The sequence below is a fragment of the Pleurodeles waltl genome, chromosome 10 (genome assembly GCF_031143425.1).
Source record: "Pleurodeles waltl isolate 20211129_DDA chromosome 10, aPleWal1.hap1.20221129, whole genome shotgun sequence".
Taxonomy (NCBI): Eukaryota; Metazoa; Chordata; class Amphibia; order Caudata; family Salamandridae; genus Pleurodeles; species Pleurodeles waltl.
The window spans coordinates 8306025-8331368 of NC_090449.1; the positions used below are offsets into that span (position 1 = coordinate 8306025).

Genomic DNA, 25344 nt, shown 5'->3' on the forward strand with positions numbered 1-25344 from the left:
AGGCTGGAGAAGGCAACGACGTTGACTGATGAGGAGTGACTATCGGACTGACCTCCCAAGTCTTCAGACGCCGAGTCGATGGCGGCCTCGACCGAGACCTCTCCTTGCTCGACCGGCGCCGGGAGTCTCGATGACGCAAATGAGACTTCGGTGAGGTGGATTTTCGATGGTGCCTCTTCTCCTTTTTCTTCGACTTCGCCATAAAAAGTTTGGCTTCTCGCTCCTTCAGGGCTTTCGGATTCATATGCTGACATGAATCACACCTGGCCACATCATGATCGGAACTTAAACACCACAGTCAGAATGTGGGTCCGTTACCGACATTTTGCCCCCACACTCTCGACAGGGCTTAAAACCTGACCTCCTCTGAGACATAGTAACCTCAGAGAAAAAACACAGCCAAAAAACACAATAACTGCCGAACAGCAACAGTAGCTCCCTCGAAGATAACCGTTTCGAATGGCACGGAAAAAAGGGAACTGACGTCGGCAAGGACCTCTTATTGCCTGTATGACGTCAGACGGCGTCGCGTGGGCAAATGTGACGTCCTCGTCGACGTGCAGAAGCTAGGAAGAAGATTTCCGTCGAATGCTGGCGCAATGGGAGTATTCATTAGGTGAGGAATCCACAGGTAGTTGTATCCATCAGAAACAATCTTTCACTATGCTTTGGGTGAAGCCCAATTCTTGTGTGGTCCAAATTTTGGTCCACAGTTGGATGGGGCTAAACCTAGCCTATCTTCCAAGAAGCCTACCCCAGGTTCATTATGAGTAATAAGAATTGGGGTGGATTTTGAGGTCCCTAATCATCTGTTAGGAATGTATTACCTGCCCCCTGTAGTGCCTTACCTGTTATATACCCCCAAGCTTGCACTCCATATGCGCCCATGCTAAGAGCTTTGCTTTTATACAACGTAATAATTTCCGCTAAAGGCTTGTGTACTAACTTCCTGGCAAATCTAAATATTGATTCGAAGAAGCCTCCAGCCCCAGTCTTCTCTGGACAGTTCATCTTTCTCAGTGCATGTCCTCGTTAGACATAAGGCATAAATAATTGAAATCTTGTCTTTGAAATTTCAATTTCCCCAATGAAGAAATTTCTTCAATCTGGTATTCTTTGGGCCACAAGTCATAATGTAGGATTTCCTATGGATCACCTTAAGTTTCAGCTCTTGCATTAAGTGATTAAAATCATTTAAAAGTGATTGTAAACCATTTGCAGTGCACATGACTAAAACCACATCATCCGCATACAATAGTACTGGGACTAGATGGGAACCTATTGGGGAAATCACAAGTGCAGGATTTTTTTTTTTTATTTTTTTTTTTAAAAGGTCTCCAATGCCTTTATGTAGGCTAAAAAATAAAAAGAGGGCTAAAATACAGCCTTATCTTAAGCCTCGATTGACTTGGATGAGGGGGTGTAATATCCTCATGTGGGTGTCTTGATGTAAGCTTTTCAAAGTATACAACAATGCGGGGTCAACCCCTACCCAGCTCATGATATCCCATAAGATGTCTGTTCACTAGGTTAAAGGCACAGGTGGGGTCCGTAAATGCCATGTGTATGGCTCCTCTCCTAGCCTTGACTTATTTACCTAGAATCAGATAGGTTTAGGGCGAGCCTGGCAAAACTCATATTGGACACTGGTAAAGTAAGATTTCTCTGTCACCCAGTCTTCTAATTTTGCTACAATTACCCTGCCAAATATTTTAGCTGAGGCCCCGAACGAAACGGGCCTATAATTTGAGGGGGAGGTTCTTTCTCCTATATTAAAAATAGGGACTATTATGAATTCCCTACAAGTCTCAATGGGTCCATCCTTAACTACCACTCTAAAAACATTGCTTTGCTCTAACACCACAAGCATGCAACTTCATTAGCTTTTGGCGTGACAGGGTATTTAGGATGCTAAGGCAAAATTTTATTTCCACTGGTATAGTCAAGCTCCAGAAGCTCATGCTGCGAATGTTATGCAAAATATCTGCAACTCTATATCGCATACCAGACATCGTTCAGGTAAAACCCCTATTGCAGCAGCAGCACGGGAAGTATGCAAACAAGTGATTTTTGTGTGAAATGGGTTCTCACAATAAAAAAGGAGAGGAAACTTTCCATGCTAACAAATAGTGAAAACTGCCAAAGCTTGCATTTCGAATAATTGTGGGGGTATTTTGCATATTTTCTACAAAGAAAATTAAAAAATGTCATCCATGCCTTGTATTTTAGCCTTACTAAAACAAACACCAGACCCAGATACTGAGACTATTTTAAACAAGAAATGGCTCAACCACTGAAGATTCGGCCACAGACCCATCTATCACTTTGGGGGAATGGGTGTGAGGAGGACCGATGAACCCAAACAATATGTTTATTTGGTGGAACTACACAGAAGGATGCCAATCAGACCTGGTCTGGTGTGGACAGTTCATCTGGTACCCAAAGTTTTGCAGCTCTGTCCTTTCACTCTCAGAATTCAAGTAGTACTTAAGTTCATGCACCAGAAGCATGCGCTTCTTAACATGCTGTTGATAGTCCCACAATTGAGCTAGGGATACTGTAACCATAACAGACAGGCATAGACTTATCCTTACCCAGCGACTAATCTTCCCGCTTAGGTGCAACAGGTTTCACTCAGCGACAAAGTAAAGGGCCTTTGGACTTCTAAAGAGGACTGTAACCAGAGAGAAATCGTTGCTGCAAACACATGAACAGAGTGCTCAGTTTTCCAAAGCATGGGACATAAGTCCTGAGCTTTGTAAACATGCTTGACGTTCAGGATGCATAAGGAGGCATCTCTTTTCTATTCAATTCAACCAATCAACACAAAAGTAAATAAACCCCTTCCTAGAAAGGGAGGCAGCAGTGCTGCTCAAAAAAGGGAAGCCATGACGATGCTGCTCCCAGCACACAGTATGAGTAGAAGACCAAAAGTTGGGAGTGGCTGCCAGTAATCAATGGTTGAAGCACAAGAGCAAAAAGAAGTACACACATGATTCACTCTAAAATTATCTTAAAGTGAATTTATTTATAGAAGCTTTTTTTCCAGTCTTACCTCAGGCAAGAGTGATTACCAATTTGAAACTGGGACAGCGGATGACTGAGGCCAAAGTAGAAATAATTAAGGATTGAACCACGTATACCAGTGTTGGAAAGTGAAAGCGAAGAGGGTTGGTTCCCTGTCAAAAACTGACTAACCAAAGAAAAGTAGCTTTTTCTAAGTGGATCCCCCTCTGAAAGAATATAAGCTTTGAAAATATGGTGAATTTAGGGGAAAAGGAGTGCACAAAGGTTCAGTCGGCTGGAATCCACTGAATGTATTTGTGGTACTTTTATAGCACAAAAGTAAAAAGCTGCAGAGCGCTGTGCACTATCAAAGTCAAATGACTGGAAGCTGGCTGATGGACTGTTCCTGCATCATGATGTAGAGCTCTTCAAAGAGGTATGTCTTCAACTCTTTCCTAAACAGAAGCTGGTTTGGAGGGGTCCTCAGATACAGGAATGTACCTCCAGATCCAGATTGCACAGATTAAGAGAATCTGTTGCCTTTTTCACTCAGTTGCACTTTTGCCAACACTGATGGGGCCCTAATTCTCAGAGATGACAATTTAATGGTAGGGGATGAAATAAACACTTTTCCAAGTTCCCATGACCCATAGTTTAGAATCAGACACCAAATTAGGAGCAGGGCCACACATGACTACCTTTTGTTCAAAACTAGTAATAGTTTGAGATTTGTAAACTAAATTAAAATCCTTCAAAATTTTAATGTAGGAAATAGTGAAGTCACACAAGACAGAAATGCAACAATCAAGATAAAAGAAAAGGTTACTTACCTGGAGTAACTATCATTCTGGTAGACTGGGCTGTAAGGAGGAATAGGCAAAACCTTTACGTTTGGTGTAACTGGTTTGGATGCATTAAACTATCAATCTGGCTACGCCTGATTTCGATAAAGCCCGTATTATGTGGTTCAGAAAAAGCAGCAAACAGTTGCTGGGTTTTTCCATTTTTTTCTATCTATATAGTACATTAAGGCTTGTTTGACTTCTAAGGTATGAAGAACCCTTTCTGCAACTCGGTCAGGTTGAGGAAAGAAAACAAAGTTCTATAGACTTGTTAAGGTGGAACGATGAGACCACCTTAGGAAGAAACTTATGGTTGGTATGAAGGACAAACTTATCGCTATGAACCTGAAAGAAAGGTTCTTCCAAGGATAAAGCCCCAGAGCTCACTAACACGCCTCAGTGATGTGATTGATACTAGGAAAGCTACTTACCAAGAGAGAAACTAAGGGATATGACTGGAGGGGCTCAAACAGGGAGCTCAAAAGTCTTGCGAGGACAATATTAAAATTCCTCACCTGGGCCTGAGGCACCTGTGGAGGAATGACAAGCTCCACCATAAAAGCTCCAATGACTGAAATACTGACGAGCGACACATGTTGCCTATATTGGGAGGTATGCAGCCACAGCTGTCAGGTGTAGCTGAATGGAGGTGAAAGCTAGACCAGACGTTTAGAGGTACAGGTGGTAGCAAACAATGTTCTGAACTGTCTCTGCCAGGCCAAAGGGTCAATGTGGTTTAAAAGGCAGTAGCAGACAAATTGTTTCTATTTGGCAGCGTAGCAGGCATGAGAAGTTGGTCTGCATGCTTAAGAATTATCAAACATTCTGGAGATAGATTGAGATAACCTGATTCTAACACTTCAGGAGCCCAATCACAAGGCTGACAATTTTTGGATCGGGGTTTCGGATATCTCCCTGGGTCTTACACGAGAAGGTCCAGCCTGCTGGGGATCCTCTTGTGTGGAACCACTGAAAATTCAAAGAGTGCTCAACCTGGGTTGTCTAGCACACGTGGGGTCCACTAGGTTGAGTGATGCTTGCAGTAGCTTCTGAACAAATGGAATGAGGAGGAGAGGTGGAAAACCTCGGGCAAATATCTTTTACTAGTTAATCCATAGTGTATTGCCCATGGACTGAGTGTGGGGGAAATTGGAGGCAACATTTTAGCATCTTTTCTACTATAGTGTAGATGTCCACGTCCAGAAACCCCCACTGCTGAAATCAGCAAAGGAGTACTGCCAGGTGGACTTCCACGAGCCTCATGGAGTTCCGCCGGTTTCATGGACTTGTTTCCACATCCTGCAGAGACGGTCCCAGTCATTGTCCACTCCCGGAAGGAATCCACCAACAGGTGGAACCTGCTGTGGAGAACCCAGCTCCAGAAGGGCTGAGCTAACAAAGCTGAGGGGAGCAGGTGCCCCCTTGCTTCTGAATATAATTCACGTCAGTCATGTCTGTCCATATGGGGTTAACCTTGCCCATTATGTGGGGAAGGAAGGCCTTGAGGGCTAGATGGACAGATAACAGCTCCAGAGAGTTGAAGTGAGGATCCCAATGAGTGGGACCCCATTGGTCCTAGACAGCCAGGTCTTGTAGGTTCTCCCCCGACCCACTGAGGAGTGGGTCTATAGTGACCGTTATGTGCAGAAGTGGGTTAAGAAAAAGCCACCACACGGGAAGGTTATTGGTATTCCACCACTGCAGAGAGCAAGGAGTGTAGTGGCTGATCAAAACTAGATCTTCCCAATGTTCCCTCTTTTGAGAACACTGATGTGTTAGTCATTGTTGCAGAGGACGCATGTGCAATCTTGGGTGGTGTACTATGTGATGGAGATTATGCCTAGCAGGCGAATGACTGTCCACACTGTGACCTGTTGATTTGGCTGGAAAAGGCAGCAACACTTGGAGCGACTGGGGTTTGCCAGACTGGGATATATGCCTTGCTGACCTATGCATTGAGGACAGCTCCCAGATGGGGTTGAATTTAAAGGTGTCGGAGATAAGACTTAGTAGTGCTGGTGCTGCAGCGCAGTTTGTGTAGCAGGTCTATTAGTACCTTCGGAGCCTCCCTTGTAGGAAGAGGAGGCACCAGACACTCTGGCTGCGACTCAGGATGCGGTTCAGATGGAGGTAGCACCAGTCAGTGCCGAAGACAACAACAACGTTGTGCACCAGGGTGAAAGCGGAGGCCAGTGTCTGAGCGCTTGTCCAAGCAGCTAATGGCACCATTAGCCTAAACACGGGAAGGTCAAATAGAGCTTCAGGTCCTAGTGTTACTGCAGAAAGATGTGAGGTCCTAGAAAAGAATACCAACATTGCATTGAAGAACACTGTAGGGTCTGTACCCGGCCATCAGAAACTCCTTGAAGGAAGGCTTTGAAGCTTGACAAACCAGGACTGATGTAGACAGAGGCTCCAACTGCACCAGTGTGGGCAGCTACAGCTTCAAGTCAGGCTGAGGAACAGGCATGGAGCTGCCTGGACCAGATTCAGACAGCTCTATTTTGACTAACTCCAGATCTGAGATTAAAGATCATGTTGGACTTAACCCCATCCAGGCTTCTTGTGCTTACTGTGGCTTTTTTTGCTCCAGAAGAATGAAAAGATAGGGATCGGAACCTTATCTTCGACCTATGGCGTCACTTATCCTCACAGGTCTAAGCCATAAAGAGTTTGGCTTCTTAATCCTTTATTGCCTTAAGGGGGCATAGTTCTGCAGGAGATGCAAGAGCAGGAACTGTTGTTGGAGTATAGGCACCACAAGCAGATGGTGTGTCCGTGATGGACATCTGTCGCTCAGAGTCCATACAGGGCTTGAAGCTTGGGCACTTAGAGGAGACAGCAAACTAAATTTGTTTGAGAGGAAAAATTTACAATTCTTAAGAGCATGTGCTGCGGAAACTGCGGGGCCCAAAAAAAAAAAAAATGTTGGAACAATCTTGAGCGTGGGTGAGCACTATATAGCTTAGCTGATGTCACCAGATGCCATTTCTGGCGTCGACAAAGCCATCATCAACTATTAGAGACATGAGAGCTTTAAGGGTTTTTTGCTTCTAGTCTGGCACCCCATTGTATAGGTGAGGAATCTGCAGGTAGAAGTATCCATTAGAAACTAAGTACACAAACCTCACTTCTTTCTCACAGCAGAAGCAAATACCTGTTTGTCCTTTGGGATGTTGTACATTTTGGTAAGGGATTCCATGATCTCAGACGGACTTTCTGATATCTAAAAAAGGACAGATGTTAATTGAGTGTGTTGACAGTGTAACTTACAACCAGCAGTAGTGCTCAGGTACATCATTTTGTCATTTGAATCAATATAATGCAAAAAAATGTGGGACCATGCAATAGATTAACAAAATTCAAGTCACTTAATTGTCGCTAACAAGGGTAAAACAAACATATCTAACTTCCTGTGAGCTTTCACCAGAATAAGGTGGCTAATGCACTCATCCCGATTTACACGCCATGATGCAAACTTATTATGCTAGTGAACAGCACGAACTCCAATGTAACAGGCCCGGGTGGCCTGGAAACAAGAATTTGCAGGAAAGGGCGTCTGGCAGATAAAGTCTTGTGCCCCAGCAACTCATCTGCAGGTCAACACCTTAAAACCCACGAGTTTTCTGATGCTCTTCGAAAACTATGAGCACAGTTCTAAATAAACTTACCCTGCATCTAAAGCCCTTTATTACATTAAACCATCGCTGGATTTTTAAAAACTCTTAAAATCATGAAACTTTGAAACATGCTCAACCACGTCATCAACATACAACTGCCAGTTACCCAAAATAAACCTCAGAACCAATGACACTGCAACGCAGCATGCCGCAAATCTCTAAACCAGTGTTCAAGCAGAGACTGAGCAGGTAAACCTTGATCAATGTCACTTTCTCTGACGACTATCTCCCTTCTTGAGTCTGAGCAGCAAAAGAACATTCCAAATTTAAGCAAATGCATCTTCAAGAATCCAAAAGTCCGAACAGGCATCAGCTCTTAAAGATATACCCATAGATTTCCTGAGTATAAATAACGTTGCTCCAGGCGCAACAAAAGGCATGTGCCTTAAGAAAGCTACAGATTATGCATTTTACTTATTGGCTAGAACATACAATCAACTCATGGTTCTATTTTACACACCTGCCATGGAGAAGAACTAAAGTAACACTTAAGGTGACATTTTCAGTTTAAGGTACACGTATCTGTAACGAATGCTGATCGTTTCACATGCATGCAGCAGACCCTACCCACGCATCTCTCAGACAGTGCACACCCTGGAAAGTTCCAAGGACAGCACCTTGGACTAAGTACAAACACTACTGCTATCAGCATACATTTCCCGGCATTGGTTGTTTGGCACATCAATCCTAAAGGGTGCACAAGTTTAGTGCATGGAAAACATTTGGGGTGGTCCAGAGCACCCCTTAAATGCAGGACCAGTGGCAGGAAGCAGAACACAAAGCCATCCCAGCACTGGTAGGGGGTGTGCATGTTCAACTGCAGGTGACGCCCCATGTGCGGAGCACCAGTCTTAATGTGCTTCAATGTACACCTTGTGATAGCAACAGCAGAAGCTGCACTGCCTACATTCCAGTCTTGAGTCATCAAAAACAGGCTGGACCAAATTATTTGGACCCATCAATTTATACTTCAATTGTTATTAATCAAGCAAGTGCACTCTGGTACAGCAACAACCAATGGCACTGAAAATCATTAAAATTGTATTTTGTACAATATAGAACCAACCATCAATACACCATCACCCACCTCCAGCACCAGCGGACGGAGCTCTAAGACGTGGTGGAAAAAAGAAAAAGCAATGCTAAAATCCTAAACTACCTCAAAATGACCAGATCTTCATCTGCATTTGAATGGAGGGGCTTGGAAGGGGAGAGATTGCTTTTCGTTAAAGACACTTCTTTTCTTTAGGATGCAGATGTTAGGGCTCTGACAGCCACATTACGCAGCAGACCAAATCCAAAGCAGCTCAAATGTCAGAAACCAACAGTGCCTAGCTAATCACGATTGCCAGAAAATCAACTCCTGTCCATTTTCTCCCAGATCAGCACTCAAAACTAACACGCAGTCGTCCTCAGCCCCAGACCACGAGCCTCAGCTCCACGGATTGGCTGTGGTGCACTGCACAATGGTACGGGGGTAAGCTTCAAATCATATCCACTGTCAGCTACTGTGCCCCCCACCCAAGAGGCAGTCTGCTACACCTGGGCCTCGTACACCACAACACCTCCAATGATAATGCCATGAAAGTAGCCATACGTCTAACAGGAAGCAGGCTTCATTCTCTTCCACCAGGCTAGAACACATTACACTTATTACAGATGTGCGACATACAGAGCCTGGCTAATTATACATCAGGCTGTTATGCAGCATTTGCTAAAAGGAAACCATTCACAACTTGCTGTTTCCCTTATGTTCTCAACCTGAAAGACAAAACAGTTTCCCCACAGATACAATACCACAACTCCGAGCCAGGTCACTTTGATAGCAAAGGGCAAGGAGTCACTAGGACAAAGGATTTGGCATTTCTCAAACCGCAAATCAGTTGGAGTTAGGTTGCATAAAAACAAAGGCTAATATACTTGAAATGTATTCACAGAATACATTAGACTCCGTCAGGAATGAGGGCTTGAAGGTGGCCCCGAGTGTGCAAGTGCCAGCATCTGGAGGCAGATGTTAATTGGCATAGTTATGCTTTTCGATGGCAAACTTTTGGTAGGGGATTGGCCTGTTCCAATTGACCCTACTGATTAAGTTTCCGACATTGGATCCAAGTGTATTGGTCTACTGTAACAGTATGTCCAATACTTATAAGATATTACTCCCAGAGTCTGCTCATCCCAGAGAGGGCCAGTCCTCCAACAATACCAGAGTCGAAATGATTGTTCCCCAGCTAAGGCTTTCTGACTTCAAATCTCAGACTCAGTAGGCCTACGTTTGGGAAATTTGCCCTGAGGAACCTGATCACCTAGTTTTGGTAGGAAGCAGTTAAAAGATTGATTTTTACTATTCTCCAATCTCTTAAAGGTATGGTTCATGTCTGTTAGCTGAATGAATATAGCTCGAATTATTTTAATTCAAACGATCCGAGTACCATAACTGGAATTAGGAGCCATCATTTGTTTTTTCATATCGCTGTTACCATGAAGAACAAGGTCAAGACTGATTTGCATATGGCTGGGTCCAAACTGGGGTGGCATGGTGAGCAAAAGAACGATGGAATAAACCCAGATCTTTGTGAATGGGGGTGAATGTTTGCATTGTTCAGCACTCTGTCCATCATCCTTTTGTGTTGCTATTGTCAGGATGCCTCAACAATGAAAGTAACTTTGGGGGTCTTGTAGGCTGAATTTCTACTTGTGGAATACTTGAACCATTCTGCTAAATAGGTCCACAAAGTTGTCTTCCACAGACTAGTGCTCCACTAAAGGATTGATCTTGTTGTTGAATGCCTACCACCAGATAACATGAGCCAGTGCAGCCAGCTGTGGGGAATGAGTTCCACCCTTCTTCTAAAAGTAGTCATTGATATCCCAGTCCGGATACTGGGAAGTTCATGTTCCATGGACAGTGATGTAATTGAGGTGTGACCCCCCCCCCCCAACTCAATAGTGAGGCATTGGTGTTAATAGCCACTTGAGGAGGTGGTCAAAGAAAAAGCTACTGAGCAAAAGATTGGAGATGTTCCATTACTCCATAGCACACAGAATGTGCCTTTGCCCATAGGCCCCTTTGCCAGAACCAGCCTTGCCCTTATTACTGCCCCTGTAGGCACCCTGGTGCAGCCTCTATGTACCTGCTGAAAGTAGGACTGTTGCTGCTGCTCCTAGAAGGAGGGGTTAGGATCTGGGAGGAGGTCCTGGAGCAGGGTCTCTGAAAGAAGACTTTCAGGGAGTGGATCCGAAGGGCACCCATGGCTTAGGCAGTGTCAGCATCTTTCTTATTCTATTCTAGCATCTGGTCAACTGACAGACCGAAACAAGTGCACCAATGAAGGGCAGGTTGAGCAGATGCTGTAGGACTTAGGGTTGAAGGCCCAAAATGCAAAGCCATGGCATCCGAAGAGGGCCTCTGGTGTTGACCTTTCATGAGGCCATGTCAGCATCATTTACAAAGTAGCAGATAGTGACATTGTAGATGGTTTTTCCTTCTGCCAGTAACAACTCCTCCCTCTTCCTGAACTCTTCGAGCGATGCTTAGCTCCTGAAACTCACCCCATCTTGCTCTGTCATGCTCCGCCATATCCAGAGTTAACTATTCTCCAGTGAGTGGTGGCTTCTACTGCTACCCTCTTCCCACAGCACCTATGTTTTTACTCTCGTCAGGCAGGGATGAACTGCCTCTGGACACCGCATCTAGGGATCTGTGGGGGGGGGGGGGGGGGGGGGGGGGGGTAAGGGGGATTAATGGGATGCCTTCCATAAGGGAAGAGCAATAGGAACCCTCTGATGAATGTGGAGGGAGTGACAGAGGTGGAAGTGGTAGATGAGATGGCGGCACGAGTGGACTGGTGCCAGTCTCTGCATGTTCTATGAGTGGGAGCTGGGAGTGGCCCCAAAGCAAACTTAAAGGTCAGTTTCCTCTTTGGAGATCTTCTCCAACCGGGGATGAATTTACAGTATTTTCTGCCTTGCATCCAACTTCTCCTAAAGCCACTGAAGGACAAGTTGCTCAGAGTCGGAATCCTCCATTGAAGGGGGATTCTACACCTATGGTATTCTCAAGGTCAACCGAGTCCTTGGACCTAAGGGGTTAGACGATAATCGCATTTACAGCACTGATGGCTGATTCAAAGCTGAATCTGATGTCAGTACTAGCATCAAAAGGGCCTTCAGCCTCAAATGCCTGTCGAGTCTTCATGCCCTGGGACCGCGAGGGGTCAGCACCTATTAATAGTAGCATTGCCAACTCCAAGGTCTTTGATGTCTCCCAGAGCCATAGAGCAGTAGAGGTCACAGATAGGCCTGGTACCCAACCCCCTATTGGGCAGTGCTCTGTACCAATTGGAGGCCTTCTCGGAGGCCAGAGTGCTCCTGGGCATGTCATACTCTCAGTTCTCATTGACATCTTGGTCTGGGGACAGGAGGGTGTGAAGGTGAGAGGATACACCCGGTCCTGCCACTTTTCAGTCAGATCAGCTCTGGGCTAGCCAATAGCTGGTGGGTTCGGGATGACCAGCATCTTCACCCTCAGATGTAGGGCGAGGGATGTTTCCCAAAGATGAAGTGTGAGTCAGAGGCTTGCTTCTGCATCCTCTAATATGTCCACCTTCTCTTCCGTCAATCCTGAACAGTTCTCTTGAGCAATAGGTCAGGCAGCTCTCACACACAATGTTCTCATGGTTGGAGAGAAGCAGAAGTTACATACTTGCGTCAGTTCAGGGGCACTTCACGTGACTCTTGATACAGGACTGGAAGAGCATCCATTCCATCACCCTGTGCACAGAGTACCCAAGGAAATGTGTAGGAAGTTGGCTCTGTATGTGCTATTTCAAAGTAAGGAATAGCATGCACAGAGTCCAAGGGTTCCCCTTAGAGGTAAAATAGTGGTAAAAATAGATAATACTAATGCTCTATTTTGTGGTAGTGTGGTCGAGCAGTAGGCTTATCCAAGGAGTAGTGTTAAGCATTTGTTGTACATACACATAGACAATAAATGAGGTACACACACTCGGAGACAAATCCAGCCAATAGGTTTTTATATAGAAAAATATCTTTTCTTAGTTTATTTTAAGAACCACAGGTTCAAATTCTACATGTAATATCTCATTCGAAAGGTATTGCAGGTAAGTACTTTAGGAACTTCAAATCATCAAAATTGCATGTATACTTTTCAAGTTATTCACAAATAGCTGTTTTAAAAGTGGACACAGTGCAATTTTCACAGTTCCTAGGGGAGGTAAGTATTTGTTAGGTTAACCAGGTAAGTAAGACACTTACAGGGCTTAGTTCTTGGTCCAAGGTAGCCCACCGTTGGGGGTTCAGAGCAACCCCAAAGTCACCACACCAGCAGCTCAGGGCCGGTCAGGTGCAGAGTTCAAAGTGGTGCCCAAAACACATAGGCTAGAATGGAAAGAAGGGGGGTGCCCCGGTTCCGGTCTGCTTGCAGGCAAGTACCCGCGTCTTCGGAGGGCAGACGAGGGGGGTTTTGTAGGGCACCGGGGGGGACACAAGCCCACACAGAAATTTCACCCTCAGCGGCGCGGGGGCGGCCGGGTGCAGTGTAGAACCAAGCGTCGGGTTCGCAATGTTAGTCTATGAGAGATCTCGGGATCTCTTCAGCGCTGCAGGCAGGCAAGGGGGGGATTCCTCGGGGAAACCTCCACTTGGGCAAGGGAGAGGGACTCCTGGGGGTCACTTCTCCAGTGAAAGTCCGGTCCTTCAGGTCCTGGGGGCTGCGGGTGCAGGGTCTCTCCCAGGCGTCGGGACTTTAGGTTCAAAGAGTCGCGGTCAGGGGAAGCCTCGGGATTCCCTCTGCAGGCGGCGCTGTGGGGGCTCAGGGGGGACAGGTTTTGGTACTCACAGTATCAGAGTAGTCCTGGGGTCCCTCCTGAGGTGTTGGATCGCCACCAGCCGAGTCGGGGTCGCCGGGTGCAGTGTTGCAAGTCTCACGCTTCTTGCGGGGAGCTTGCAGGGTTCTTTAAAGCTGCTGGAAACAAAGTTGCAGCTTTTCTTGGAGCAGGTCCGCTGTCCTCGGGAGTTTGTCTTTTCGAAGCAGGGGCAGTCCTCAGAGGATGTCGAGGTCGCTGGTCCCTTTGGAAGGCGTCGCTGGAGCAGGATCTTTGGAAGGCAGGAGACAGGCCGGTGAGTTTCTGGAGCCAAGGCAGTTGTCGTCTTCTGGTCTTCCGCTGCAGGGGTTTTCAGCTGGGCAGTCCTTCTTCTTGTAGTTGCAGGAATCTAATTTTCTAGGGTTCAGGGTAGCCCTTAAATACTAAATTTAAGGGCGTGTTTAGGTCTGGGGGGTTAGTAGCCAATGGCTACTAGCCCTGAGGGTGGGTACCCCCTCTTTGTGCCTCCTCCCAAGGGGAGGGGGTCACAATCCTAACCCTATTGGGGGAATCCTCCATCTGCAAGATGGAGGATTTCTAAAAGTTAGAGTCACTTCAGCTCAGGACACCTTAGGGGCTGTCCTGACTGGCCAGTGACTCCTCCTTGTTGCTTTCTTTGTTCCCTCCAGCCTTGCCGCCAAAAGTGGGGGCCGTGGCCGGAGGGGGCGGGCAACTCCACTAAGCTGGAGTGCCCTGCTGGGCTGGGACAAAGGGGTGAGCCTTTGAGGCTCACCGCCAGGTGTCACAGCTCCTGCCTGGGGGAGGTGTTAGCATCTCCACCCAGTGCAGGCTTTGTTACAGGCCTCAGAGTGACAAAGGCACTCTCCCCATGGGGCCAGCAACATGTCTCTGGTGTGGCAGGCTGCTGGAACTAGTCAGCCTACACAGACAGTCGGTTAAGTTTCAGGGGGCACCTCTAAGGTGCCCTCTGTGGTGTATTTTACAATAAAATGTACACTGGCATCAGTGCGCATTTATTGTGCTGAGAAGTTTGATACCAAACTTCTCAGTTTTCAGTGTAGCCATTATGGTGCTGTGGAGTTCGTGTAAAACAGACTCCCAGACCATATACTCTTATGGCTACCCTGCACTTACAATGTCTAAGGTTTTGCTTAGACACTGTAGGGGCACAGTGCTCATGCACTGGTACCCTCACCTATGGTATAGTGCACCCTGCCTTAGGGCTGTAAGGCCTGCTAGAGGGGTGTCTTACCTATACTGCATAGGCAGTGAGAGGCTGGCATGGCACCCTGAGGGGAGTGCCATGTCGACTTACTCATTTTGTTCTCACTAGCACACACAAGCTGGTAAGCAGTGTGTCTGTGCTGAGTGAGGGGTCTCTAGGGTGGCATAAGACATGCTGCAGCCCTTAGAGACCTTCCTTGGCATCAGGGCCCTTGGTACTAGTAGTACCAGTTACAAGGGACTTATCTGAAGGCCAGGGTGTGCCAATTGTGGATACAATGGTACATTTTAGGTGAAGGAACACTGGTGCTGGGGCCTGGTTAGCAGGGTCCCAGCACACTTCTCAGTCAAGTCAGCATCAGTATCAGGCAAAAAGTGGGGGGTAACTGCAACAGGGAGCCATTTCTTTACACAAGCCCCCCCCAGCCTACAGGCCAGGAGACTCAGCCCAAGCTGGGAGAGTCTTCCTAGTCTGTCAGGCGAGGAAGAGTAGGAGAAATAGGCTGGTTAGTTGCAGGGCCTACTCTGCCTTACATCCTTCTGTTCAGGTCATTCCCTTTGGGGAACTGACCCACTTCCACAGTGATAGGACCTAGTCTGAATTGCCTCTTGTCTGCCTCTTCAATGTCTCCACCCATTCTTTCTATTTTGGTCTTAGAGGTATCCACCTCTGCTAACCTTATCTTGGCCAGGGTTACCCCTAGCTTACCCAAAGAGGTTACCCAGAGCTGGAGTAACCCCACCATGACCAATAGGGTCAGGGGGCCTAACTTGCTATTTGGCATGGGGTCAGACCACCATGCTAAGGATAGTGCAGCCATAAAGGCTAACACCCAGCAGAGGCCACTGACAGCTGTCAGTGCCCAGAACCACACCTTTAGCTCTTCACCTAAAAGGGAAGGGGCTAAGTTACAGGCTTCTTTGGGTTCAGGTTGCCTGTCTGCTGTATTAGAGTGGGGGGTTACCACATCTTGTAGTAAACACCCTTCTTCCACTCTTTCTTCTGTTAGCTGAGGAGCCACCCACTCAGGTTTAACAGTTGCCTGACTAGCCAGGACTTCTTGTGGGTCAGGTTGGACTTTATCAGGGCCATTTTTGGAGTTCTCCCCTACTGGAGCAGAATCTCCTTGGCTTGCTGTAACCTTGGCTAAAGGTTGTCCACCCTTCCTACTCTGTTTTCTTTTCTTCTTCTTCTGGGGCCTGCTTGCATTTACTGCAGAGGCAGGACTTCCAGAATCCTTGGGAGAGGACTGGCACTGGACCAGTTCCTCTCTTGGGCTCTGACTAACCTCTGGGTAGTCATTTCCAAGGAGACAATCAAGGGGGAGGTCTGTACTGACTACTACCCTTCTCCAGCTAAGAGTGCCACCCACTTCTATGGGCACTAAAGCCACAGGCCTCTTAGTGACCCTGTCTAGGCTAACTCTTACCCTGGCAGTCTCACCTGGGATGTACTGGTTTGAGAGCACCAGCCTGTCATGCACAATAGTGTGACTGGCACAAGTGTCTCTCAGGGCAGTGGTTGGGATTCCATTCACCAGTAGGTGGTGGAAGTGTCTACTTCCCTCTGGAATCTCCAACTCACCTGTTGGGCCCTGTTTCCAGTTGAAGGCTAGGAAGACCTCCTCATCTGAGGAGTCATCTCCCATGGCTACACTGGTTACCCCTGGAATTTTGTTCTGGGGTTTGTTTTTGGGACAAGAAGTGTCCTTGGTGTGGTGCCCAGACTGTTTACAGTTGTGGCACCATGCCTTAGTGGCATCCCAGTTCTTACCCTGGTACCCACCTTTGTTTTGGGTTGTGTCTTGGGGCCCACCCACCTGTTCTGGTTTTTGGGGGCCTACAGAGGACTCTGTTTCTTTGTTTCTAGTGTCACCCACTTTCTCTTGGGGAGTTTTTGTAACCCCTTTCTTTTGGTCACCCCCAGTGGAAGTTTTGGTTACCCTAGTCTTGACCCAGTGGTCTGCCTTCTTTCCCAATTCTTGGGGAGAAATTGGACCTAGGTCTACCAGATACTGATGCAACTTTTCATTGAAGCAGTTACTTAAAATGTGTTCTTTCATAAACAAATTATAAAGCCCAACATAGTCACACACTTCATTTCCAGTTAACCAACCATCTAGTGTTTTTACTGAGAAGTCTACAAAATCAACCCAGGTCTGGCTCGAGGATTTTTGAGCCCCCCTGAATCTAATTCTATACTCCTCAGTGGAGAATCCAAAGCCCTCAATCAGGGTACCCTTCATGAGGTCATAAGATTCTGCATCTTTTCCAGAGAGTGTGAGGAGTCTATCCCTACACTTTCCAGTGAACATTTCCCAAAGGAGAGCACCCCAGTGAGATCTGTTCACTTTTCTGGTTACACAAGCCCTCTCAAAAGCTGTGAACCATTTGGTGATGTCATCACCATTTTCATATTTTGTTACAATCCCTTTGGGGATTTTTAGGATGTCAGGAGAATCTCTGACCCTATTTAAGTTGCTGCCACCATTGATGGGACCTAGGCCCATCTCTTTTCTTTCCCTTTCTATGGCTAGGAGCTGCTTTTCCAAAGCCAATCTTTTGACCATCCTGGCTAACAGGGGGTCATCTTCACTGAGAGCATCCTCAGTGATTTCAGAAATGCTGGACCCTCCTGTGAGGGAAGCAACATTTCTGACTATCATTTTTGGAGACAGGGCTTGAGAGGCCCTGGTCTCCCTATTTAGGACTGGAAGGGGGGAATTGCCCTCCAAGTCACTAATTTCTTCCTCTGTGAAGTCATCCTCAGAGGGGTTGGCTTTTTCAAACTCTGCCAACAGCTCCTGGAGCTGAATTTTGGTAGGTCTGGAGCCAATGGTTATTTTCTTTATATTACAGAGAGACCTTAGCTCCCTCATCTTAAGATGGAGGTAAGGTGTGGTGTCGAGTTCCACCACCTGCATCTCTGTATCAGACATTATTCTGCTAAGAGTTGGAATACTTTTTTAAGAATCTAAAACTGTTTCTAGAATCTAATTCAAACTTTTAACAAACTTTTAAACTCTAAAAAGACAATGCTAAACAGGGACTTAACACACAAGGCCCTAGCAGGACTTTTAAGAATTTAGAAAAATTTCAAATTGCAAAAATTGATTTTCTAATGACAATTTTGGAATTTGTCGTGTGATCAGGTATTGGCTGAGTAGTCCAGCAAATGCAAAGTCTTGTATCCCACCGCTGCCACCAATGTAGGAAGTTGGCTCTGTATGTGCTATTTCAAAGTAAGGAATAGCATGCACAGAGTCCAAGGGTTCCCCTTAGAGGTAAAATAGTGGTAAAAATAGATAATACTAATGCTCTATTTTGTGGTAGTGTGGTCGAGCAGTAGGCTTATCCAAGGAGTAGTGTTAAGCATTTGTTGTACATACACAGACAATAAATGAGGTACACACACTCGGAGACAAATCCAGCCAATAGGTTTTTATATAGAAAAATATCTTTTCTTAGTTTATTTTAAGAACCACAGGTTCAAATTCTACATGTAATATCTCATTCGAAAGGTATTGCAGGTAAGTACTTTAGGAACTTCAAATCATCAAAATTGCATGTATACTTTACAAGTTATTGACAAATAGCTGTTTTAAAAGTGGACACTTAGTGCAATTTTCACAGTTCCTAGGGGAGGTAAGTATTTGTTAGGTTAACCAGGTAAGTAAGACACTTACAGGGCTTAGTTCTTGGTCCAAGGTAGCCCACCGTTGGGGGTTCAGAGCAACCCCAAAGTCACCACACCAGCAGCTCAGGGCCGGTCAGGTGCAGAGTTCAAAGTGGTGCCCAAAACACATAGGCTAGAATGGAGAGAAGGGGGGTGCCCCGGTTCCGGTCTGCTTGCAGGCAAGTACCCGCGTCTTCGGAGGGCAGACCAGGGGGGTTTTGTAGGGCACCGGGGGGGACACAAGCCCACACAGAAATTTCACCCTCAGCGGCGCGGGGGCGGCCGGGTGCAGTGTAGAACCAAGCGTCGGGTTCGCAATGTTAGTCTATGAGAGATCTCGGGATCTCTTCAGCGCTGCAGGCAGGCAAGGGGGGGATTCCTCGGGGAAACCTCCACTTGGGCAAGGGAGAGGGACTCCTGGGGGTCACTTCTCCAGTGAAAGTCCGGTCCTTCAGGTCCTGGGGGCTGCGGGTGCAGGGTCTCTCCCAGGCGTCGGGACTTTAGGTTCAAAGAGTCGCGGTCAGGGGAAGCCTCGGGATTCCCTCTGCAGGCGGCGCTGTGGGGGCTCAGGGGGGACAGGTTTTGGTACTCACAGTATCAGAGTAGTCCTGGGGTCCCTCCTGAGGTGTTGGATCGCCACCAGCCGAGTCGGGGTCGCCGGGTGCAGTGTTGCAAGTCTCACGCTTCTTGCGGGGAGCTTGCAGGGTTCTTTAAAGCTGCTGGAAACAAAGTTGCAGCTTTTCTTGGAGCAGGTCCGCTGTCCTCGGGAGTTTCTTGTCTTTTCGAAGCAGGGGCAGTCCTCAGAGGATGTCGAGGTCGCTGGTCCCTTTGGAAGGCGTCGCTGGAGCAGGATCTTTGGAAGGCAGGAGACAGGCCGGTGAGTTTCTGGAGCCAAGGCAGTTGTCGTCTTCTGGTCTTCCGCTGCAGGGGTTTTCAGCTGGGCAGTCCTTCTTCTTGTAGTTGCAGGAATCTAATTTTCTAGGGTTCAGGGTAGCCCTTAAATACTAAATTTAAGGGCGTGTTTAGGTCTGGGGGGTTAGTAGCCAATGGCTACTAGCCCTGAGGGTGGGTACCCCCTCTTTGTGCCTCCTCCCAAGGGGAGGGGGTCACAATCCTAACCCTATTGGGGGAATCCTCCATCTGCAAGATGGAGGATTTCTAAAAGTTATTGTCACTTCAGCTCAGGACACCTTAGGGGCTGTCCTGACTGGCCAGTGACTCCTCCTTGTTGCTTTCTTTGTTCCCTCCAGCCTTGCCGCCAAAAGTGGGGGCCGTGGCCGGAGGGGGCGGGCAACTCCACTAAGCTGGAGTGCCCTGCTGGGCTGGGACAAAGGGGTGAGCCTTTTAGGCTCACCGCCAGGTGTCACAGCTCCTGCCTGGGGGAGGTGTTAGCATCTCCACCCAGTGCAGGCTTTGTTACTGGCCTCAGAGTGACAAAGGCACTCTCCCCATGGGGCCAGCAACATGTCTCTGGTGTGGCAGGCTGCTGGAACTAGTCAGCCTACACAGACAGTCGGTTAAGTTTCAGGGGGCACCTCTAAGGTGCCCTCTGTGGTGTATTTTACAATAAAATGTACACTGGCATCAGTGCGCATTTATTGTGCTGAGAAGTTTGATACCAAACTTCTCAGTTTTCAGTGTAGCCATTATGGTGCTGTGGAGTTCGTGTAAAACAGACTCCCAGACCATATACTCTTATGGCTACCCTGCACTTACAATGTCTAAGGTTTTGCTTAGACACTGTAGGGGCACAGTGCTCATGCACTGGTACCCTCACCTATGGTATAGTGCACCCTGCCTTAGGGCTGTAAGGCCTGCTAGAGGGGTGTCTTACCTATACTGCATAGGCAGTGAGAGGCTGGCATGGCACCCTGAGGGGAGTGCCATGTCGACTTACTCATTTTGTTCTCACTAGCACACACAAGCTGGTAAGCAGTGTGTCGGTGCTGAGTGAGGGGTCTCTAGGGTGGCATAAGACATGCTGCAGCCCTTAGAGACCTTCCTTGGCATCAGGGCCCTTGGTACTAGTAGTACCAGTTACAAGGGACTTATCTGAAGGCCAGGGTGTGCCAATTGTGGATACAATGGTACATTTTAGGTGAAGGAACACTGGTGCTGGGGCCTGGTTAGCAGGGTCCCAGCACACTTCTCAGTCAAGTCAGCATCAGTATCAGGCAAAAAGTGGGGGGTAACTGCAACAGGGAGCCATTTCTTTACAAAATGGTAAAGGAAGTTGTTAAAGATGAGGTTTGCAACCTGAAGAGGCTCCATACCCTAACAGGAGTCGATCATGGAAGGTCTCCACAAACGAGCAACAAGGACACCGACATTTTGTCCCGAGTATCTGAGTGACTGGCTGGCCACTAACACAAGGAACGTGTTGTACTTGAAGCCCCCGGTAGTACATGCCCAAACCAGATGGCAAAAAAAAAAAAAAAACACTTTCCGTTGTTTTTCTTCGAAGAAGTCTTTCGAGTCACGAGACCGAGGGACTCCTCCTCTTTGCTTCCATTGCGCATGGGCGTCGGCTCAATCTTAGATTGTTTTCCCCGCAGAGGGTGAGGTAGGAGTTGTGTGTGTTAGTAATAGTGCCCATGCAATGGAATGAATAAGTATGTACAAATTAAGGTTAAGTAATATATATATATACAAATGTACAAATGTTGAAGATAACTTCCAACGGCTACAGGCTCCCGGGGAGGCGGGTGGGCACATGTGAATCTGCAGCGACCAAGGCCACGAACATATGTACACTGGGTAAGTGACATTTTCAGTTCGATGGCATCTGTTGCTGCAGATACACATGTTGTGCATAGACTAGTAAGCAGTTATCTACCCAAAAGCGGTGGCTCAGCCTGTAGGAGTGGAAGTAGTCTGAAACAAAGTTCTCAGTACGGCTTGACCTACTGTGGCTTGTTGTGCGGATAGCACGTCTACACAGTAGTGTTTAGTAAATGAGTGAGGCGTGGACCATGTGGCTGCCTTACATATTTCGTGCATTGGAATATTTCCTAGGAATGCCATGGTAGCGCCTTTTTTTCTGGTTGAGTGTGCCCTTGGTGTAATGCGCAGTTGTCTCTTTGCTTTAAGATAGCAGGTTTGGATGCACTTAACTATCCATCTGGCTATACCTTGTTTTGATATTGGGTTTCCTGTATGAGGTTTTTGAAATGCAATAAACAGTTGTTTTGTTTTCCTAACCTCCTTTGTTCTGTCGATGTAGTACATTAGTGCTCTTTTGACATCTAATGTATGTAGTGCCCTTTCAGCTACTGAGTCTGGCTGTGGGAAGAACACTGGTAACTCTACCGTTTGATTTAAGTGGAACGGTGAAATAACCTTTGGTAGGAATTTAGGATTGGTTCTTAGTACAACCTTATTTTTGTGTATTTGGATAAAAGGTTCTTGTATTGTAAACGCCGGAATTTCACTTACTCTTCTTAGAGATGGGATGGCAATGAGAAATGCAACTTTCCAGGTTAAGAATTGAATTTCGCAAGAATGCATGGGTTCAAAAGGTGGTCCCATGAGTCTTGTCAAGACGATGTTAAGGTTCCATGAAGGAACAGGTGGTGTTCTTGGTGGTGGTATTCTTCTTAGGCCCTCCATAAATGCTTTAATGACGGGTATCCTAAACAGTGAAGTTGAATGGGTAATCTGCAGGTATGCAGATATTGCTGCAAGGTGTATTTTAATGGAAGAGAAGGCTAGATTTGACTTTTGTAAGTGTAGTAAGTATCCCACTACATCTTTTGGGGATGCGTGTAATGGATGAACTTGATTATTATGGCAGTAGCAAACAAACCTTTTCCATTTGCTTGCATAGCAGTGTCTAGTGGATGGTCTTCTAGCTTGTTTTATTACTTCCATACTGTAAGGAAATGCCTCCTTGGCATGGTTACCCCCTGACTTTTTGCCTTTGCTGATGCTATGTTTTGAATTGAAAGTGTGCTGAGGCCTGCTAACCAGGCCCCAGCACCAGTGTTCTTTCCCTAACCTGTACTTTTGATTCCACAATTGGCACACCCTGGCATCCAGATAAGTCCCTTGTAACTGGTACCTCTGGTACCAAGGGCCCTGATGCCAGGGAAGGTCTCTAAGGGCTGCAGCATGTATTATGCCACCCTAGAGACCCCTCACTCAGCACAGACACACTGCTTACCAGCTTGTGTGTGCTAGTGAGAACAAAATTAGTAACTCGACATGGCACTCCCCTCAGGGTGCCATGCCAGCCTCTCACTGCCTATGCAGTATAGGTAAGACACCCCTCTAGCAGGCCTTACAGCCCTAAGGCAGGGTGCACTATACCATAGGTGAGGGTACCAGTGCATGAGCACTGTGCCCCTACAGTGTCTAAACAAAACCTTAGACATTGTAAGTGCAGGGTAGCCATAAGAGTATATGGTCTGGGAGTCTGTTTTACACGAACTCCACAGCACCATAATGGCTACACTGAAAACTGGGAAGTTTGGTATCAAACTTCTCAGCACAATAAATGCACACTGATGCCAGTGTACATTTTATTGTAAAATACACCACAGAGGGCACCTTAGAGGTGCCCCCTGAAACTTAACCGACTATCTGTGTAGGCTGACTGGTCCCAGCAGCCTGCCACACTAGAGACATGTTGCTGGCCCCATGGGGAGAGTGCCTTTGTCACTCTGAGGCCAGTAACAAAGCCTGCACTGGGTGGAGATGCTAACACCTCCCCCAGGCAGGAGCTGTGACACCTGGCGGTGAGCCTCAAAGGCTCACCCCTTTGTCACAACCCAGCAGGGCACTCCAGCTTAGTGGAGTTGCCCGCCCCCTCCGGCCACGGCCCCCACTTTTGGCGGCAAGGCTGGAGGGAACAAAGAAAGCAACAAGGAGGAGTCACTGGCCAGTCAGGACAGCCCCTAAGGTGTCCTGAGCTGAGGTGACTAACTTTTAGAAATCCTCCATCTTGCAGATGGAGGATTCCCCCAATAGGATTAGGGATGTGACCCCCTCCCCTTGGGAGGAGGCACAAAGAGGGTGTACTCACCCTCAGGGCTAGTAGCCATTGGCTACTAACCCCCCAGACCGAAACACGCCCTTAAATTTAGTATTTAAGGGCTCTCCCTGAACCTAGAAACTAGATTCCTGCAACAACAAGGACTGCCTAGCTGAAAACCCCTGCAGAGGAAGACCAGAAGACAACTGCCTTGGCTCCAGAAACTCACCGGCCTGTCTCCTGCCTTCCAAAGAACTCTGCTCCAGCGACGCCTTCCAAAGGGACCAGCGACCTCTGAATCCTCTGAGGACTGCCCTGCTTCGACGACGACAAGAAACTCCCGAGGACAGCGGACCTGCTCCAAAAAGACTGCAACTTTATCCAAAGGAGCAGCTTTAAAGAACCCTGCAATCTCCCCGCAAGAAGCGTGAGACTTGCAACACTGCACCCGGCGACACCGACTCGGCTGGTGGAGAACCAACACCTCAGGGAGGACCCCCGGACTACTCTACGACTGTGAGTACCAAAACCTGTCCCCCCTGAGCCCCCACAGCGCCGCCTGCAGAGGGAATCCCGAGGCTTCCCCTGACCGCGACTCTCTGAAACCTAAGTCCCGACGCCTGGAAAAGACCCTGCACCCGCAGCCCCCAGGACCTGAAGGACCGGACTTTCACTGCAGAAGTGACCCCCAGGAGTCCCTCTCCCTTGCCCAAGTGGAGGTTTCCCCGAGGAAGCCCCCCCTTGCCTGCAAGCAGCGCTGAAGAGATCCCTTGATCTCTCATTGACTTCCATTGCGAACCCGACGCTTGTTCTAACACTGCACCCGGCCGCCCCCGCGCCGCTGAGGGTGAAATTTCTGTGTGGGCTTGCGTCCCCCCCGGTGCCCTACAAAACCCCCCTGGTCTGCCCTCCGAAGACGCGGGTACTTACCTGCTGGCAGACTGGAACCGGGGCACCCCCTTCTCTCCATTGAAGCCTATGCGTTTTGGGCACCACTTTGAACTCTGCACCTGACCGGCCCTGAGCTGCTGGTGTGGTAACTTTGGGGTTGCTCTGAACCCCCAACAGTGGGCTACCTTGGACCAAGAACTGAACCCTGTAAGTGTCTTACTTACCTGGTAAAACTAACAAAAACTTACCTCCCCCAGGAACTGTGAAAATTGCACTGTGTCCACTTTTAAAATAGCTATTTGTGAATAACTGGAAAAGTATACATGCAATTGAAATGATTCAAAGTTCCTAATGTACTTACCTGCAATACCTTTCAAACAAGATATTACATGTTAAATTTGAACCTGTGGTTCTTAAAATAAACTAAGAAAAGATATTTTTCTATACAAAACCTATTGGCTGGATTTGTCTCTGAGTGTGTGTACCTCATTTATTGTCTATGTGTATGTACAACAAGTGCTTAACACTACTCCTTGGATAAGCCTACTGCTCGACCACACTACCACAAAATAGAGCATTAGTATTATCTCTTTTTACCACTATTTTACCTCTAAGGGGAACCCTTGGACTCTGTGCATGCTATTCCTTACTTTGAAATAGCACATACAGAGCCAACTTCCTACACATACATTCTTGAGTGAGGTTTAAATGTCCGAATTCTAGGATTTCAGGAGCCAGATAGCTAGATTGAGCGATGCTGGGTTTGGATGCCTGATCTGCTGTTTGTGTTGTGTTAACAGATCTGGCCTGTTGGGTAACTTGACGTGTGGTACTACTGACAGGTCTAGTAGTGTTGTGTACCAAGGTTGTCTTGCCCATGTTGGTGCTATTAATATGAGTTTGAGTTTGTTTTGACTCAATTTGTTTACTAGATATGGAAGGAGAGGGAGAGGGGGGAAAAGCGTATGCAAATTTCCCTGACCAGTTCATGCATAGGGCATTGCCTTGAGACTGTCTGTGTGGGTACCTGGATGCGAAGTTTTGGCATTTTGCGTTCTCTTTTGTTGCAAATAGGTCTATTTGCGGTGTACCCCAAAGCTTGAAGTAAGTGTTTAGGATTTGGGGGTGAAACTCCCATTCGTGGACCTGTTGGTGATCTCGAGAGAGATTGTCTGCTAGTTGATTTTGGATCCCTGGAATAAACTGT

At 47.3% G+C, this 25344-nt stretch overlaps 1 protein-coding gene across 10 annotated transcripts in view; it reads right to left on the reverse strand.

Moving 5' to 3' along the window:
* Positions 1–25344, reverse strand: part of HUWE1 (HECT, UBA and WWE domain containing E3 ubiquitin protein ligase 1) — a 1403674-nt gene that overhangs the window by 1202543 nt on the left and 175787 nt on the right. For all 10 annotated transcript variants that reach the window (XM_069209338.1, XM_069209335.1, XM_069209339.1 and 7 more), the window contains one exon: positions 7006–7074. In XM_069209338.1, coding sequence (XP_069065439.1) covers positions 7006–7074 — 69 coding nt within the window. The remainder of the gene's footprint in view (positions 1–7005; positions 7075–25344) is intronic.